The sequence below is a fragment of the Hemiscyllium ocellatum genome, chromosome 20, assembly GCF_020745735.1.
Source record: "Hemiscyllium ocellatum isolate sHemOce1 chromosome 20, sHemOce1.pat.X.cur, whole genome shotgun sequence".
Classification (NCBI taxonomy): Eukaryota; Metazoa; Chordata; class Chondrichthyes; order Orectolobiformes; family Hemiscylliidae; genus Hemiscyllium; species Hemiscyllium ocellatum.
Window position 1 is genome coordinate 51,864,196 of NC_083420.1, and position 19,472 is coordinate 51,883,667.

Sequence of the window (19,472 nt, forward strand, 5' to 3'; positions counted from 1 at the left end):
TTCTGCTAGAATCCTTACCCATAACCCTATGTCCAAACTCCTAAAATAAATCACTTTATAACTGAAACATACCTTGATCATTGGAATTTCAGTGGTAACCTAGCAAGCATAATTTCCATTCTCAGAAAATTTAGCTTTCTGTTATCTTCTTAACATTAGTGAACAGTGGACTTTTTATTTAAAACACATATTGTCCTCTTCAGTGTTATAAAATTCAAAAGCATTTGTGTGGAAAAAATACTCTTCCACCAATGGATTAATACCATTTTCTTGATTCAACTGCAGGGAATTACTGGTACAAATTTGACCAAGGAGAGTATTGCCATACTAGGTGGATTGGTGTGTGACCTCGAGGGTTCAGTCATCAAAGAATCTGATCTATACATCTTGGAGGCATTGAAGAATTGTACCTCGTATGAGGGGAGTCAGAAAAATGCCATTGAAATTCTGCTTCAAAGTGGAGCCAGCATCTATGGGTGAGTTTGAAACTGCGTTGACAAGAAATTGGGCTTGCCCTTGAAATGGGCAATATAGCAGCAAAGTAATTGCCCTGGTCTGTGCTGCCTAGCATCGATTTGGGTAGTTATATATTGAATCTCTTTGGAATTGAGCTCTGTGTGCCAAATGCTCCCAATGTCGCTTATTGATCTTGGCCTGATGAGTTCTTTTAGTTGCAATGGAGGAAGATCTACTGGTTGGGGGTGGGTGAAAGGCAAATTCGGGAATAGATTGGCACAGGAGCAAGATGAGGTCAAGAGCAGCCCACAGTTCTTTGTGGTGTGAACAAAGGAACTCCAACTTAACAGAAATTCGGCTTAAAGTGAAGTTTTTTGAAGATTTTTGATTGATCTTCAGTGGTGGCTTTACTCCATGCTTAGAGAAAATTGAATGGACTTTGTAATGTCTAAGTTCTGTCTAGTTCTGACTTTAATTTTACAAAGCAGGCTACTAATTGGCATTAGTTTTAACTTACCTGGAGAAATAGACTGCTAGCTGTCATATGGATGCAGGTTTCTCAGCCATTTACTCCCCATCAGAATATGGCATCAGGCACGACTTGGTCCTCAGTGACATGGGTTGAGGTATCCGTTTATTTGAGACTCATGGCTCACCATTTTTCAAGCACAGTTGAAATTGATTTGACTTCCTTTCCCATCACCCTTCAGTTGCATGTTATTGAATAGAAGATTTCAATTTTCCTCCTTAATTGTTTCAAATAATATTGCAAACTGCAAGAATGGAATATGGGCATAATTCTTCTACGAAGTTATCTATACAGCAAAAAAAAAATGAGTGCCTTGTGATGCCTTGGTGTCGCCTCAGGTTCTCAGTTATTCTTCGCCAACTTGTGATCTCTTTTCCTGAATTAATTTAGATGGCTATGTGACACAGTTCTGTGGTCATTTCACAGAGCCAGAATAATTCTGCAATTCTGAAAGAAGCATTTCAAGAAAATTTCTATAGGAAGCCATTTTTATGGTAGATATCTCCACTAGGGCATTCAATATGAAACTTCCACTCCTAGAAATGTGTTCTCTAATTCAGAACTTGTTCTTTGTCTGCAGCTCTCCTTCATCTTGGTCATCATCTACAATAGAAGATCTTGGAAATCTTCCTTTAGCCTTTACTGAAATCTGGAATCAAGTAAACAGGGTATGCTGTGATTGTTGAAAATCAAGTCAGAAGTTAAATTCATGAGTCTATGAAGCTCATTTGCAATTTACTGGACTTTCTTCTAATCTCTCATTTGCTTCAGATTCTGACTTCCTTGCACCTCAAGTGCCTTGAGTCATTTTTATGCTTTATAGGCACTAATTTTGCCTATAAACACAAAATAGACTGAAAATAATACTGATTCACACTTAGGAATACACATTGTCAGGTTTTTATTGAACGAGATTCTAATATCAGAAAAAGACTTCTCTAGAATAAAAAAACAGAATGTGCTGAAGAAACTCAGCAGGTCAGGCAATATCTATGGAGAGAGAAAAACAGCGTTAATGTTTCAAGTCTTCTTTCAATTGGACTTGAAATGTTAACTCTCGTTTTCTCGCTTCACAGATGCTGCCAGACCTGCTGAGTTTCTCCAGCATTTTGCTTTTATTTCATGTCTCCAACATTAAACTATATTTTGCTTTTATTTGAAAGACCTTTCTGATTTGTGTGCATTAACCATTATGATAAAGCTGAACAATGAATAAAAGTAGTTCAGAAAAATATAGATTTGTACTCTGTTTTCAAACTGTTTTTGAAAACACTTTAAGATGTTCCTTTCCTGGTTGCAATTTAAATATGGAGAAAGTGAGGACTGCAGATGCTGGAGATCAGAGCTGAAAAATGTGTTGTTGGAAAAGTGCAGCAGGTCAGGCAGCATCCAAGGAACAGGAGAATCGAAGAATGGCCCGAAAAGTCGATTCTCTTGCTCCTTGGATGCTGCCTGACCTGCTGCGCTTTTCCAGCAACACATTTTTCAGCTGCAATTTAAATATGTTTGGGAAAATGTCTTCTCAAACTTTCTAGAAAAATGTATGGAGGAAATTACTTCCAAAAGATTTTTCACAAATAAATTTGTTGTGTTTTACATTGTGACCAGGACGATTGTAAGATCTGCTACTCATGTATCGTAAATCTTGATTTGGACCAGTTTCCCAGCGTGTCATAATGTTGCAGTTTGACTTTGATGAAATTATTTGTGTGTGTTCACTGCTAAGTATGATTTTCATAAACAGCCTTGCATCTCACATTATCTAAAACATGAACCATGAACCTGAACCATGTTACATAGTAAAGCCACTTTCCAGAAATAGCAGAGTGATCAATCATCAATGACTTATAGACGAAGCCACCTTACCCACCCTAAAATATGTTCTTGGCCTCTCCCATAGGCCAAGAAATGATTGTGAGTAAGCTATAACAAAAATAAAAATTGCAGGAGAAACTCAGCCAGTCTTCTGAAGAAGGGTCACTGGACTCAAAACATTAGCTCTAGTTTCTCTCCATAGATGCTGCCGGACCTGCTGGGTTTCTCCAGAAACTTCTGTTTTTGTTTAAGATTTCCGGCAGGCTCTCATTATACAGTATTTTATGGGAAATCTGTGCATTGACGCACCTTACGATAACAATCATCCACCTTCACTCTTCCATAATCCCAAAAGCCTTTGAGGCAGGATCAGCTTCAGCTAGACCACAAGCAGACAAGCCTGCAAACTATCATTCCCTGCCTCCAGTATTCCAACTGTGCTCTGATCCCTCCTCTCACCCAGAAGAGAGCCTGGTAAGGCTGCTGAACAGAGTGGCCTGCATACAGATTTCCTTTCTCCTGAAGTAACATTAAGTTTCCCTTGAAGTCCACAGCACATGTTAAGACGTCAAGTCACTATCCTGACTCCAGGTCACATCTGAGCCTTAGGTGGATAGTTGATTTGAACCTGACAGTAATAGCTGCACCAGCTAAGAAGGATGAAGTTGGATGACTCCAGTGTTTGGAATCCATTGGTCCTTTCCCTGTCTGTATGAAAGGTCAACATACATAATCTGTTAAAGATTCAGTTTACTGACAAGCAGTAACTTTGACTAAATGTTAAGCATGCCATGGATGGTAAGATAGTGTCAACTTCGAAAAGTGAATGGAATTTCTGTGCTTGACTCTCATTTCAATATCCATGGCAAACTGGTACCTCCAGGCAGTATACTACTTGGCAATAAAAGATCTGCTAGTTTCTGTATGAAGCTTGCTAGATGCAAAGGCTTAGGCAGGATTTGTTATAGAGAACCACATTTGGCATGACTCCCTAATGAGACAACCCAAACATCTTCCGACAAGTCTCTTCCCACACACCCCTTTCCACCCCTGTTGCTCCCCACCACAAGCCGTGATATTATTTGGGTATGTAGTAGGAAAAAAATAACTGTTTAACAGTAGCTCATTACCTTGGGTACAATTTTCATTAAAGTTCCAAGCAAGTTGTATCACTAGTTAATCAGTAGGTGCCCATGCCTAGGTATTAATTCTGGAACATTTTTCAATTACTGTGCTCCACACAGGATATCCTAATACAAGCTCTCCCAAGATTCATCAAGAAAGTGAAGACATTAATATCACCCAATGAAACGCTGGCATTCATAAATCAGCTCAACTTAAGAGACTCAAACGAAGGAGCAAGTACGTAATCAGGCCATGTGTATAAGTGATTGAAAAGTTGGTGTTACCTATACAGAGATTAAGCATGCATATGGATCAATATTTCCATGCTGTCAATCTTAAATTCATGAGTCGACATCAGCCTGGTAGAGTCCATTGTGAATTGTGTTTATTAGGAATTTTTATCCCGCACATCAGGTGTACTAGCTGTAAGAAATGAGAATTTATTTTGGGGGTAGCAAAATGTTCTGTCTTTAATGTTGAAGCCTTTGAAGATGTGGTTATTTTCCCATGCTCAAAAAGTCTGAGAGGAGGTTTCAAATTTAGGATAACAGACAAGGGAAACCTGTTCCCATTAGCTGTATGTACAGGGCTAGAGCAGACAAATGGTAGCACAATGGTTAGTACTGCTGCCCCACAGTCGCCAGAGACCCGGGTTCAATTCCCCACCTCAGGCAACTGTCTGTGTGGAGTTTGTACATTCTCCCCATGTTTGCGTAGGTTTGCTCTGGGTGCTCCGTTTCCTCCCACAGTCCAAAAATGTGCAGGTCAGGTGAATTGGCCATGTCAAATTGTCTGTAGTGTTAGGTGAAGGGGTAAATGTAGAGGAATCTGTCTGGGTTGGTTGCTCCTCCGTGGGTCGGTGTGGACTTGTTGGGCCGAGGGGCCTGTTTCTACACTGTAAGTAATCTAATCTAAAAACAGGTGGGGCAGGTAAAGAAGAGTTTAGTGACCTCCTGCTTAGAACAGGTGAAGGTGGCGGAGCAAAACGTGATCAGAGATTTTGGTAGGAATTTGGATGAGCATTAAGCTTGCAAAGTTATAGGGGTAGAACAAAGATATGGTACAGACTAGGTTCTTCCAAACGAGATGAAGTAAAATTGATATACTGAATGGTTTTCTTTGGTGCTGTGAGTGAATCTATAACCTGAAATAATTTTGTTGGCTATTTACGCTTTGTGGACTTTGTGCTAAACCAAGTTACATAGGATGAATTTTTATCAGTGGCTTAGAATTTTCAGCATTACTGAAACTGTCAACATTACTGTGTGAAACTTACAATATCTTCTTCTGTCCTCACACATATGATTAAATGCAAGGATCTGGATTATTATCGATGATTCCTTGCTCCTCCAAAAGACATGTGTTTAAGTTGTTATAGATGAAAATTAATCAGAAATTACTAAATTGATGTGAATGTTTTATGTTGTTAGTCCCACTGCAAAACTGTTGAAAATGTTACACCTTGTCAAATGAAATACAATTTGATTTTGAATAGTATGCAAAGTCATAACTCTGCTGAAAGATTTCCTTACTCCTGAATAGCTACATTTTTATCATTTGTGGACTGTTAGATTTCTCCATTTTATGACAAAAATTTTCTGTCTTTTATTATAATGATAATCATGTTTATTAGAAGTTTGTTTAAGAAATATCAACTTATTGTAATATAATAGAAGGTGAATGATAATCCTGGTTAGCTGTCTGTCAGAGTTGTTTTCTTACCTTTCAGATTGCATTCCTGTTGGGAAAGATTAACTCTTTACTGCAATGCCCAATGCATCTTTGTTAACAGCTTTCTTTGAGATTAATGGTGACCAGCATAAACTTTCCACTATTTGCAAAAACCCATATCAACTTGTGTACAGAGGAGGAGGAAAGATTTTGCATTTATTTCATGGCATCTCAGCCCTATCAAGTAACTACGTTTGGTCCAGGTTTGAAACAATGTCCCATCTAACTTCTTAGGTGGACCTAAATGATCCCATAACAATATTTTGAAAAAAAAAACAGGGAGTTATCATTGCTGCCTTGACTAGCACTTACTCTTCAATCAACATCTGGGAAAAAGAATGATTGATTAGTCATTGACATGTGGCTATTGTGTGTTTACATTGGCTGCTGTGTTTCCAAATTTCTGTATACTTCAAAATAATTAATTGGTCATAAAGTGTTTGGGATGTCTTGTCCCATGAAAAGCACTATAAATGCAAGTCTTTTTTTCTTCTGTAGTACCGGAACAATTTGTTCACTGAGGAATATAATTTCATATTAAGTTTATTCAATAAACTGAAATATTGTATCTTTATACTTCCAGACTGTACAATGTTAGCACCAGAAGCCATAGATGATCTGACACCTGCAATCTATGATGCATCCATGTTAGATGTATGTTTGAGTGACCTTGTGCTGGAGGACAATGTCTTCCAACTGGGAGCTTTTGCCTTTGACCCTGCTCAGCTGATGATTCTGAAAAAGAGACTATTACAGGTAACAAGCGTGGCATGGCACTTACATAGCAAAGTGGCCATAATCATTTTATAAATTATGGTGAATTCATACTTCAGAAGACAAAATGACTGATTTAAAATAAAACAATTATTGAAAAGGTTCGTATGAATTATTTAAACGTTATGATAAGGACTAAAATGGAATGGAAACCTCCATGCATTTTTAAGTGTTTCTTGTATTTACTCTGGTCCCTAACTCCATTAACAGTATTAACTGAGGCGATGGAGATAAGAGCCATGAAACTGAAGGCAAGAATGATGATTTGTAAATTGAGGCATTGTTTGAATAAGAGTCATTGTAGATCAGTGAGCATAAGGTGATGGATAAATATAACTTGAAACCAATTCGGATACTGACAGCAGAGTCTTAGGTGAAATGAAGTTTATGTTGACCTCAAGATGGTAAACGCCAGAGAAGATAGGAATAATGAAGTGTTGACGCATGGGGAAAGCCAAGTAATGGTGTTGGAAGTAGATGGTCTTGATGATGGAGAGGGTTCAAAGTGAAGCTTAGTGTCTACAAGATGCTAAGGTTGCAATTGTTTTGGGTCAGTCTCAGACAGTGGCCAGTTAGCAGAATTATTTTGGGGATTAGAGAACAGTGTTTACGTGGAGAGAAATGACAGTTTGCTTTCAGTTTTTCCGATAACTAATTGAAGGTAATTTCTAGTCATCCACTGCTGGATGTTGGACTAGCAGTCCGACAATTCAGAGGCAATAGGAAGTTGGAGCCACAGTTGAGTATTTTCAGTGTTGTGGAATGTGATGTGTTTTCAGATTATGCCACCTTGGGAAGGGACAGTGTTTCAGTGAGAAATCGAAAAGGGGACAGCATAGGGTTCCGAGGAATCCAGATGTTGCAGTGGAGAAGAGTGGAAAGAGAAACCATTGCAAGTGATTATTTACAGTTTGATAAATAGGAATATAACAAGGTGAGCACAGTCCCACCCATTTTGACAATGGTGGGCAAGTAAGAGGAGGATGGTTTGGTAACTATGCTAAAGACCATGTTGAAGAGGATCGAGGGGACTGTCATATTCACAGTCACAAATTACTTTTTGTGACTTTGGTAATGGCTTTGCTGTGGCAGAGGCAGAAACCGAACTGTTTGATTGTCAATTATTATCCTCTTTAAAATGTTTATTTTCTACAGAGTATCCACTAAGCTTTGCACTCTGTTACCTCACTGCAATCTATTGCACTGTTTATCATTTTCTCTACGCAGATGTGGTCCAATCCATATGATCACTTCTATGTATCTGGTGTTCCATCTGTGTTTCCCTTTTCAGTGCTGCTCTCTGGAATCCTGTATTAAGTCGATGACATCCAATTCTCTCCTTCCACTTCCTCTGTTAACTTGACAAATGCTGCCACCATCTCCAGCTCTCTCTCTAACATTAAGACATCTACAAGCTAAACTTTCTTCCATTTTCATGTTTGCAAAATAGAAGCAATTATGCAAAGAGCCAGTCTCAACTTCATCTTTCTCCTCACTCAGACATAGCCTGGAATTGCAATGCTGTGGTGTAATGTTCAGCCCTGTACCTGCCTGTTTTATCAATCTAATTTATTTTTTCAATACTTCTGTAAAGTCACCTGCATTTGTCTCTATTTCTCACTTTCTAAAATATCATGTGTTTCTCATTATGTTAGTATGTCTCCAATGCTTTCTTTGTTTGTTTCCCAGCCTTTATTGTTTATACAAAAGGTGAAGGATCTCATCACATTTTTTCTCGTGGAAGAAGTTTTACATTAATGATTACATATTCTATATTTACATTCTGTCCCTTTTATTTCTCCCTTGTTTTCCACTCTTCAATTGTTTTATTAATTCATGGGACAAACACATGGCTGGATGGGCCAGCATTTATTGCCCATCCCTAATTGCCCAGAGGGCAGTTAAGAATCAACCATATTGATGGGGTCTGGAGTCACGTTTAGACCAATCCGGGTAAGTATGGCAGTTTCCTTCCCTAAAGAACATTAGTGAACCAGATGGTGTTTTCTTGACAATTGACATCACATTCATGGTCATCATCAGATTCGCACATCCAGATTTGTATTGAATCAAATTCCATTGTCTTCCCTGGTGGAATTTGTCTTTATCATGTTTATCTTTTATCTATGAATTTACATTGGATTAAATATCCCAGTGTACACTTCCTTGTTTAGTTGTGTGCCTCAGTAAATATTTTTTAAAAAATGCACCATCTCTTACATATCTGTTCATTTGTCAAAGTACTTACAAATAGCATAATGAACAGGTAAATCTGGCATCAGAGCTTTATAAATGCAACAAAAAAATAAACCAGTTTTAATTTTTTAGGACTTCTCTCACTCAGTGGCTGAAATGTATTATTTTGTATTTCTTGAAACAGATATATCCCAATGGCTTACCGGAAAACCAGATTCAACTGCTGGGGAACATATCAACTGTGTTTAGTGTGGTCGATGTCAGTCTTTGGAATATCACTGAGGTTGTGACACTTTCCGCGTTAATGATGCAGCAACTGGAAAGCCGAATGGTAGGAGAAACCAGGAGATTATTAAGTAAAATGATGATCATTGGCTCAACTGAGAATTTTGTACTAAAGAAAATTTGACTCCAGCTAGTTTTGGGGACAGAATTAATATAACCTGGGCAAGCATTAAGGAATTGGAGCAGAATTTTTACAATAGGCATTGCATTCCTTTATGGCCTCAAGGGGTAAGCCTGAAAGTGGGTATGAACCCTCACTTCTACTATTTTGTCATTTTGGAGATGACCGTGATGGACATTAGATATCCTAGGAAATTCCACAAGTTTCACTGACATAGGGGTTGTGATACCAGCGATTCCCATTGCCCTTTAGAGAACATAACACCAAGATGGGACCAAGAGCAGAGTAAAAGGTTGACGTTGGACATGTGGCCCACACTGGCCCATTTTTCTCATCCCCATTGGAATATCATATGAGCTTCTCCCACAGGCTACGTGTCTCTAGCGCACAACTTCTTGACCCTGTAAAGACCCTGAAATCTCGGGTGAATGCAGAAAAGGAGACACATTCATGCCTAGCAGCAGCCCACCTGCTGGAGAAGTAAACCATATGCAATTTCTGGACTCGGTCCTTGCCAGCGTCTGTGACCTTTTATTGTGATATTAATTCTAAAGTTTACCAAATCAATGTTAATTATAAAATAACGAAGCTGTAGTTTGCACTTAGTTTGCAAACTCGCTATAACCTCCAGCATTTCACTTCATTGGGATAATCCAAGAAATATAGCACTTTACTATACTCAATAAAGCAGTGAGATTTGAGTATTTGCATAATGTAACTATAGTGCAATAAGACTGCTCTCTCTTTAGAGGGAGATGACTGGTGGTTTTTTTAACGTGAAGGTTGTCATCATACCTCCAGCAAGGGGAAAGGTTGAAAAGCAGAGACCTTTATAGTAACTTCAGCCAGTGTGGGTTCAATTCAATTGGCACGACTTTGCAACATAAACCAACTGTTCAGTCAACTGAGCTAACCAACCCCCAGCGATAGACTGAAATAGCAAGCAATGCAGAAACAGGTTGTAAGGGGGCTGGGATACAAGAACAAGGAAGCTTCAAGCAGTTATAGTGGGCTTTGTGAAACAACATTTTGAGTAATGTACACAGTTCTCTTGTTCTGTGGCATGAGTGGACTAATGAAATAAGGTGGCAAAAGTGAGGACTGCAGATGCTGGAGATTAGAGTTGAGAGTGTCGTGCTGGAAAAGCACAGCAGGTCAGAGAGCATCGATGAGCAGGAAAATCAACGTTTCAAGCAAATGAAGTAGAATGGGCTGACGTTCACTGAAAAATGAGAATGCTCCATGGAATTGTACAAAATTCTTGAGGAGCTCCTAACAGGATAAAAGCTGAAAGGCATTTTGTCCTAGTTATAAAGCCTCAATTTGTTAGGTTAGGTGGTCAGCTACTTCAGGGATGAGAAAAAGAAATATTTCTTCAATTAGAGGGTTATGAATGTTTGAAATTTTTGATCTTTTTGGTTGTGAAAGCTCAGTCATTGAGGGTTTCTTTTAAGACTGTGGCAACACTGACGAGAACATTTAGCCAGGCATGCAAATGGGAAAAGGATGGGAAAGTGGAGCACATTTGAAAGTTCAGTCGTGATCTTACTGAATAGCAGAGTGATCTCAAAGAGCATCTGATCTATTCCTGTTTTTATTTTGTATAAGTCTTTCATCTCTGGACGTGAATTTGAATCGAGCCCCAACAAAGCTTTGAAGAATTAATTTCTCTGTCAGTGTGTAGTTCTAAACAAAATGAGTTAGTTCTTGACTTTGCGAAAGTGTGGGAATGCCAGCAAATTGATATCTCTTCAATTTACATCTCTAGCACTTCTATTGAGATTGAAGTCAAAATGCAATTTTAGGAATATGTTGAAATAGTGTTCACATATATAATTGGGAAAGGTCAACAATCTTAAAAAATGATGCACATTGAATTGAATCTAAATTGAATTTATTGTCACGTGTATTGAGGCACAGTGAAAAGCTTTGTCTTGCGAGCAATGCAGGCAGATCACAGAGTTATGTAGCATAGAGTGGAGCTTGACACACTCCACTCGTTCCACCTCTGTGCTGTTGATGTATAGGGAGGGCATGAGTAACATCCCGCCGAAAGTCAATAATGAATTCCTTGGTTTTGCTGGCATTGAGAGCTAGGTTGTTCTTAGTGCACCATTTTTCCAGGTCTTCCACCTCCCGTCTATAGTCTGTTTTGTCGCCATTTGAGATTCAATTGACTTTGGTGGTTTCATCAGCGAACTTGTAAATGGCATTAGTCTGATATTTGGCAATGCAGTCATGGGTATACAATGAGTCAAAATGGAGGCTGAGTACGCACCCCTGGGGGCTCCAGTGTTGAGTGTTAGTGAGGGTGAAATATTGTCCCCAATCTTTGCTGATTGTGGCCTGTGGGTCAGGAAACTGAGGATCCAGTTGCAGAGAGTGGAGCTTAGTCTGAGTATAGTAATCAGTCTCGAGGGATAATAGCGTTGAAGGCTGAACTGTGCTCAATGAGTAGGATTCTTACGTAGCTGTTTTTGGTGTCAAGATGTTCTAAGGAGGAGTGAAGGGCAAGTGATATGGCATCTGATGTGGATCTGTTGGTCCGATAGGCAAATTGGAGTGGATTCAGATCAGAGTGATGCTGGAAAAGCATAGCAGGTCAGGCAGCATCCGTGGAGCTGGAAAATCGATGTTGCGGGCAAAGGCTCTTCATCAGGAATAGAGGCAGGAAGCATCCAGAGCCTCTAGAGGCTCTGGAGGTTTCCTGCCTCTGTTCCTGATGAAGGGCTTTTGCCCGAAATGTCGATTTTCCAGCTCCTCGGATGTTGCCTTACCTGCTGTGCTTTTCCAGCACCACTCTGATCTAAACTCTGGTTTCCAGCATCTGCAGTCCTCACTTTTGCCTAAATTGTAGTGGGTCAAGAGTAGTGGGGAGGCTGGAGTTGATTAATGTGACCAGCCTTTCAAATCACTACATGACCACCGAAGTTAGGGCCACTGGGTGCTAGTCATTGAGACATGCTGCATGAGCCACCTTAGGCATAGGGATGATGTTGGCCCTCTTGAAAGAGACAGGGACAGTGTCTGCTGCAGGGAGAGGTTGAAGATGTCCAAGAAGACCTCTGCCAGTTGATCTGCGTATGCTCTGAGTGCAAGGCCTGGTACTCCGTCTGGTCCCATTGCTTTCCTTGGATTCACACGAAGAAAAACTGATCTGACCTCTGATGCAGTGACTGTTGGGATAGGTTCATCAGGATTTGTTGGAATAAGTGTTACCTCTCCACTGGAATTCTACTCAAAGCATGCATAGAAGGCGTTGAGGTGATCTGGGAGGAATGTGTCATCATCTACTATCTTGTACTGTCTCTTCTTAGAACCTGTGATGTCATTCAGTCCTTGCCATAGTCGCCGGGTGTCTGTCTGGGTCTCTAGTTTGGATCGGTATTGGTTCTTGGCTGGCTTAATAATCTTTTTGGTAACATGCTTTCTGAATTTTAAAAATTTCTTTCAATAGGTGAAAGCCATTATTGAAAGATATCTTCAGTTGGGTGGAGTTCTAAACGCAGTTTCTGTACAAGCTATTGGTGGGCCTAACCTATGCCTTCTGAATGAAAGCCTGTTGGCAACAATTTCAAACTTAACGTAAGTGTTTCATTTTTTTTTGCAAATATACTGATAGCAACTATTTCCATTTTATTGGACAGATTTCATTGAATGCAATTGTACAAGGTATTTTACAGTTGGGGTTCAAACTCAAGCAGAGGTTTGAGGGAACTAAAGTGATAATTAAAGACTAGATCAAGAAAATGCATATTAAGGAAACGTTTAAGATGAGGAAATGATGTGATAAAATGGAGAGGCTTAGGGAAAGAACTGGGATAAGAGGACAATTTGTCTACCATTGATTGTGGAGTGAAGTGGAGAGGACCTTACAATTACTGGATGAAGAGATTCTGAAATAGAGACTTATTGGACTTGAAAGGTTTCTCTCCCCACAGATGCTGGCAGAACTGCTGAGTTTTTCCAGCATATTCTGTTTTTATTTCTGATTTCCATCATGTGCATTATTTATTTGGAGATTTCACAATTGATCTGAACCAGAAGAATAGAAAATGAGAAACAGGATGTAGGACTGGAAATAATTTATAAGTTACAAGGCCATGAAGGCTTTTGAAGATAAGGAGCCTGGAAGCACAGTTTGAAGCTGGGCTGGAGTGTGACATGGTACAGGTGCTATCCTGGGAATTTGGTGTAGAACTGGAAGAAGATTCTACTTTACATAAATCTTATTCAGCCACTAAGTGTTCAAAGGTTTTAATTAAGTCAGCTGGTCGGTGATTGTTTGCTGAATATTAAAGATTTAATCCTCTAGACGTGAGCAGTAGTTGAAATCCATACTTAATCAGTTAAGCCACTTGGAATAACTACAATGAACAGTTGAGCGAAATTTCTCAGATTGCAACTGAATTAGTTCAATGAAACACAATAAAGACTGCAAGGCAGTTGTTGCTTGTGTGTAATAGTGAACACCAGTGTGTTCCATGGCAACCACAACTGACTGCCGTTCAATGAACTTCGGCTCAGAGTAGATGAGCTGGAGTTGCAGAAACTGCAGTGCATCAGGGAGCACCATAGTTACTTGGACACCTTATTACAGTAGACAGTCATCTCTCTAAACCAGTAACTTCGGATTTGGCCTGTGGCTAGGGACAGGAATTGTGATTGTAAATGGGTCATCCAGAAGCTCATAATAGTAGAGTCTCAGCCCTTGCAGTTTCCCAATAGCTTCAATGTTCTTGTGAATGAGAATAAAGATTGTAAGGGTGATGAGCATGCAAAGTGACCACAGCACAATGTGGTGGTTAAAGTGGGAGTAGTAAATAGATGTGTCTTAGGGAATAATGTGTCAGTACGGTGAGTAGACAGACCATGCTTTCTGCAGCTGAGAGCGTGAATTCTGAAGGTTGTGTTGTCTGCCCAATGCCACAGATAAGGTTACATCCTCAGATCTGAAGAGGCTAGAATGGAATCGGAAGGATCCAGTTGTCATGGTAAATGTAGGTGTCAAAGACATAGGAAGGACTAAGAAAGAGGCTCTACTGAGGGAGCAGGTACTAAAAAACAGAACCACATGCAGTCTGTGAATCACTACTTGAACCATGAACAAATTGGTGTTGAATAAGTATAATCAGAAAGTTGAATGCATGATTCAAAGATTGAGATGGAGAATGTAATTGAAACCCAGTACAGTGTAAAGAGGGAGTTGTACCATTGGGATGGGCTTCTTATGAAATAAAAGGAAGTAGCTGAGGGCATAGTGGATGAATTGACTTTAATTTTCCAAACTTACTGGAATTCTCAAAGGAGTTTGGAAAACTGCAATGTAACACCCATATTCAAGGGAGGAGAAAAAAAAGAAGTTTGACCAGTTATTCTAACAAATTGTTACAGGTTATGTGGAAAATTATAATACAATCAGATAGAATCTTGTCTGAGGACATAATGAGCAGGGTGGATAAAAAGGCATCAGTAGATATATCTTTTAGAAATCCAAGTACTCTTGATCAAGTTCCTCATAAAATGTTTCTGCATAAGATAAATATTGTTGTGGTTATATATGAGCAAAGATTGTCTAATGAACAGGAAACAGAGAATTGGGATAAATGGGTCATTTTAAGTTCCCCAAAAATAGCATCAAGTAATTGCCTGAAGGGGTATCCAGATTTGACAATTTCGTTTTCTCCTTCCAACAGCACGTTGCAGTGCCCATACTGCCTTTGCATTAGAATGCAATTCTTGCTCCACATATTATACAATACATGTCTCTCACAATTGCAGTTTGCAACTCATATTAATAGTGTTGAGTATTAGAACAAAGAAACATGATACTATTCTGAACTAATCCCATTGGCCTGTATCTCTCTATTGTCTGCCTGTTCATATATCTGTCTAAATTATTCCTAAACTTTGTTATCGTATCTGCTTCTTCAACCTCCCTGGCAGTGAGTTCCAAGCACTTACCAGGCTCTGTAAAAAACATTTTCCTTGCACATCTTCACTAAACTTTTCCTCTCTCACCTTAATCCTATGCTGCCTTGCATTTGACTTTTCCACCTTGGGAAAGCAACTTCACTGTCCATCCTATCCAGGCCACTCATACTTTTATATGCTTCTATCAAGTCATTCCTTAGCCTCTAACCCTCTAGAGAAAACAATCTAAGATTGTCCAATATCTCCTTTTCGGTAATACACTCCAAACCAGGCAACATCCTGGTAAACCTCTTCTGCACCTTCTCCAAGTCCTCCACATCCACATCCTTCCTACAGTGTGATGACCAGAACTGGGCACAATACTTCAAATGTGGCCTGACCAAAGTCTTAAGCAGTTACAACATGACTTTCTAACTTTTAAACTTAATGCCCTGACTGACAAGTGTGCCATATGTCTTCTTTACCACCTTTTCCACTTGTGTTGCTACTTTCAGGGAGCTATGGACTTGCACCCCGAGTTCTCTCTGGATATCAATACTCCCAAGGGTCCTGCCATTTACTGTATACCTTCCTCTTGCATTCGACTTCCCAAAATGCATCACCTCACACTTGTCCAATTAAACTGCATCTGCCATTTCTCTGTTCAGCTTCCTAGCTAAGCTAAATACCGCTGTATCCTTTGATATCCTTCCTCACTGTCCACAACTATGCTAATTTCCATGTCATCTGCAGGCTTACTCATCAGACCACTAACATTTTCATCCCAATCATTTATATATATTACAAACAACAGAGATCCCAGCACTGATCCATGCACAACATCCTTAGTCACAGACCTCCAGTCAGAAAAGCACCCCGACTCCTCTATCTTCTATGTCATAGTTGATTTTCTATCCTACTTACCACATCTCACCCCGGAGTACATGCAGTTTTCTGTTCTGGATCAGCTTACCTTGAGAGACCTTGTCAAATGCTTTAGTAAAGTCCGTGTAGACAACATCCACTACCCTTACCCTTGTCAATCATCTTCGTCACTTCCTCCAAACCTCAACCAAGTTTGTGAGACAAGACCTCCCCCGCATAAAGCCATGCTGACTATCCCTCTCCAAATAGAAGTAAACCCTGTCCTGAGAATCTTTTCCAATATTTTCCCTACCACTAGGGGCAGCATATTGGCTCAGTAGTTAGCACTGTTGCCTCGCAGCGCCAGAGATCCCTGGGTTCGATTCCAGCCTCAGGTGACTGTCTGTGTGGAGTTTGCACATCCTGTGTGGGTTTCCTGTGTGCTCTGGTTTCCTTCCACAGTACAAAGATGTGCAGGTCAGGTGAATTGGCCATTCTAAATTTCCCATAGTGTTCAGGGATATGTAGGTTAGGGGCATTAGTCAGGAGTAAATATAGGATGATAGAGTAGGGGAATGGGTCTGGGTGGGTTACTATTCGGAGGGTCAGTGTGGATTTGTTGGGCCGAAGGGCCTGTTTTCACATTGTAGGGATTCTAATTATGCTCATGTAAGGTTTATCAGTCTATAATTTCCTGTTGCCTTTCTTTTACATTGGCTATTCTCCTGTCTTCTGAAGCCTGGCCTGTGGCTAAAGGCGATGCAAAGATTTCTTTTAAGGCCTCCACAATCCTTGCCCCTTCCCCTATCATGTCCTGGGATCATATCGATCTTAGTGTTTTCAAAATAACCAATACTTTCTCCTTCTTCGTATTGACATGCCTTAGAATATTAGCAAACCCCTTTCTCATCTTACCATCATCCATGTCTTTCTCCTTGATAAATATCAATGCAACGAAACATCTTAAGAAGCAAAACCATCATCGTTATATCCCTCAATTGAACTGAGTGGAAATTTTATTAATCCAAATTATAATGGGCATTCACTTTTCTGGGCAGTTTTGTTTTAGCTTCTTCAGACAATCTATATATCCATTTTGCAGGCATTTGGTGGGATGGCATATATTGTATGGAATCTGTCATCCTGGTTTTGCCATACATTGCTTAGGAAGTGATACCTTAATGTGTTGGAACATGGCTTAAAAACATGTGAGCCTAGAATAAAGTCTAATGCTGTAAATGTTCTTTTGCAGGGATGCAGGAGCACTGGATCTCTCAACATGTATGCAGTCACAGAAAAATCTGTTGTACAATCAAGCATTCTCTGCATTGAGATCTCAGCAAAGCAATCCTATCCCTTACTTTCACATGCTGAAGCCATACATAGGTAAATGAACACATGCTTGTGTGTCATTCAAGTTTAAACTTAGAAATGACAATCAACATCAATTCGTAATGCTTAGGTACATTCCTTTCTCCTCTGTTGTACCAGAAGTGGTCATTTGCCTGAAGTGAATATTAGCATATAGTGCAATTCCTTTGGGCAAGAATGTCAATGTCCAAGTTCCAGTTTTTTTTTGCAAATATTGACATTAACTTAAACTATAAGGATTATTTATAGCATTTTCAAATTTTAAAAAATCATCTAATTCTTGCTTATTGATCTATCTAATCTATTTATCTATCTAAATTGAGCCACCCAGCCCTGCAAAGTGTCAGAGTTGCTTTGGCAACATATGCTTTCACATGCATTTATGGTCTAGAACTATGGATAGTGATGAAAAACTCTTCAAATACTTTCCATTGCATCATTGGCCAGAAATCTCTCTTGCTCTTCCTGCCTGCCAATGGTGTGTTGAAAGTATTTGCAAGTTAATACTGAACCTATTTGTCTGATTATGAATGCACCTTGCTTGACCATCAAGTCTTGGAGTAGGACAGAGATTCTGCCTCAGAAGCAAGGACACTGGTGCTTGCAACCCACAATTTCCAAGTGATTTCATTGGAACAAGGGAAGAAAAATCAGCAGGAGTAGACCATTCAGCCCTTCCAGTCTGCTCTGCAATTCAATATAATCATAGCTGATTATCCAATTCACCACTCTGTTCCTGCTTTCTCCCCAAACTCTTTGATTCATTTAGTCATAAGAACTGTATCTAACTCCTTCTTGAAAAAATTCCATGTATTGCCTTAACTACATTCTGTGGCAGTGAATTCCACAGCCTCACCATCCTCTGCATAAAGAATTTTCTCCTCATTGGTCCTAAATGTATTCCTTGTCTTCGAAAACTGTGACCCCCTGGTTCTGGACTCCCCAGTCATTGGGACCTTCCTTTCTGCATTTACCCTGTCTAATCCCGTCAGAATGCCTTAGCTTTCTATGAGCTTACACTTCATTCTTCTAAACTCCGTGAATTTAGTCATAACTGATCCAATCTTTCTTTATTTGTCAGTCCTGCCATTGAAAGCATCAGTCTGGTAAGCCTTTGTTGCAATCTCTCCATAACCAGAATATCCTTCCTCAGGATTGTCCTCAAGATCAGAATTGTACACAGTACCCCAGGTGTGGTTTCACCAAGGCCTGTACAATTTCAGCAAGGCATCCCTGCTGTGTATTTGAACCTTCTCATTGTGAAGACGAACATACCATTTACCTTCTCCATTGCCCACTGCATCTGTATGCTTACTCTTAGTGACTGGTGTTCCTCAGTACACCTCCGCCTTTCTTAAACTATCACTAATCAGATAATAACTTAACTTCCTAGCTTTTGCTACTCAAGTGGATAACCTTGCATTTTATCCATGTTATATCTCCTCTTCCATGCAATTGCCCACTTATTCAACTTGTCAACTCAGAAGGAAGTGTCAGCTGCTTTATTGCATATGATTAAGACTGAGTTAGACAGATTTTTAGTGTGCAAGTGTTATGAGTGGAATTGAAGCCACAGTCAGATCAGGCCTCATTTTATTGAATGGTAGAGCAGGCCCAAGGGGCTGAATAGCTTTCTTCAGCTCATGTCACATTCTGATGTTCTTACGAATGTTATTTCTTTTACTTAAGGTGGTATCCCACGGGATGATCTTGAGGTACTTGCAAATAACTCAGTCAATATGGATTTTGCAACCTTCATAAGCCTGAATCCTCAGGAAGTAAAGGTATAGTTTGCCAATTCAGATTTGATTGCCAAGGTTGTTTTGAAAAGTGTTTCAACTACTGGCAAGATTTTTATGGGGAACTGTGTTGACAAATTAATTCTCTGACTGACAATATCACTGTGAGTTCCATCTGATTTTAACCATTCTGCCAGATTTGGAGGGAAATAAGTAATAGTTGACACAGCTAGGTGATGGGACTGAGATGCTGGAAACTGGGTCAGTGGAGGTGCCCAAGTGAAAATCAGCACCTTTCCTAACCTCTTCTGGATTTGATCCTGTTCTGTTGTAGGATTGACTAGATAGAAAACTCATTGTCCTTCTCTTGTCAGGCCTTAAATATAATTGCAATTGGGCTCCATTAATATGATTGGGACCTTTTGGTTTATTTATTCATTAATGGGATCTGAGTGTTGCTGGCTAAGCCAGCATTTATTGTTCATTCCTAATTAGCCTTGAGAAGGTAATGGTTTTCTTGAACGGCTATAGTTTTTTTGGGTGCAAACAGTCT

At 39.7% G+C, this 19,472-nt stretch overlaps 1 protein-coding gene across 1 annotated transcript in view; it reads left to right on the forward strand.

The window, feature by feature from the left end:
- LOC132825289 (uncharacterized) overlaps nucleotides 1–19,472 on the forward strand; it is a 292,786-nt gene that overhangs the window by 27,343 nt on the left and 245,971 nt on the right. The window contains exons 11-18 of the mRNA XM_060840393.1: nucleotides 286–476; nucleotides 1,566–1,653; nucleotides 4,045–4,162; nucleotides 6,240–6,412; nucleotides 8,811–8,957; nucleotides 12,490–12,617; nucleotides 17,062–17,195; nucleotides 18,870–18,964. Coding sequence (XP_060696376.1) covers nucleotides 286–476; nucleotides 1,566–1,653; nucleotides 4,045–4,162; nucleotides 6,240–6,412; nucleotides 8,811–8,957; nucleotides 12,490–12,617; nucleotides 17,062–17,195; nucleotides 18,870–18,964 — 1,074 coding nt within the window. The remainder of the gene's footprint in view (nucleotides 1–285; nucleotides 477–1,565; nucleotides 1,654–4,044; nucleotides 4,163–6,239; nucleotides 6,413–8,810; nucleotides 8,958–12,489; nucleotides 12,618–17,061; nucleotides 17,196–18,869; nucleotides 18,965–19,472) is intronic.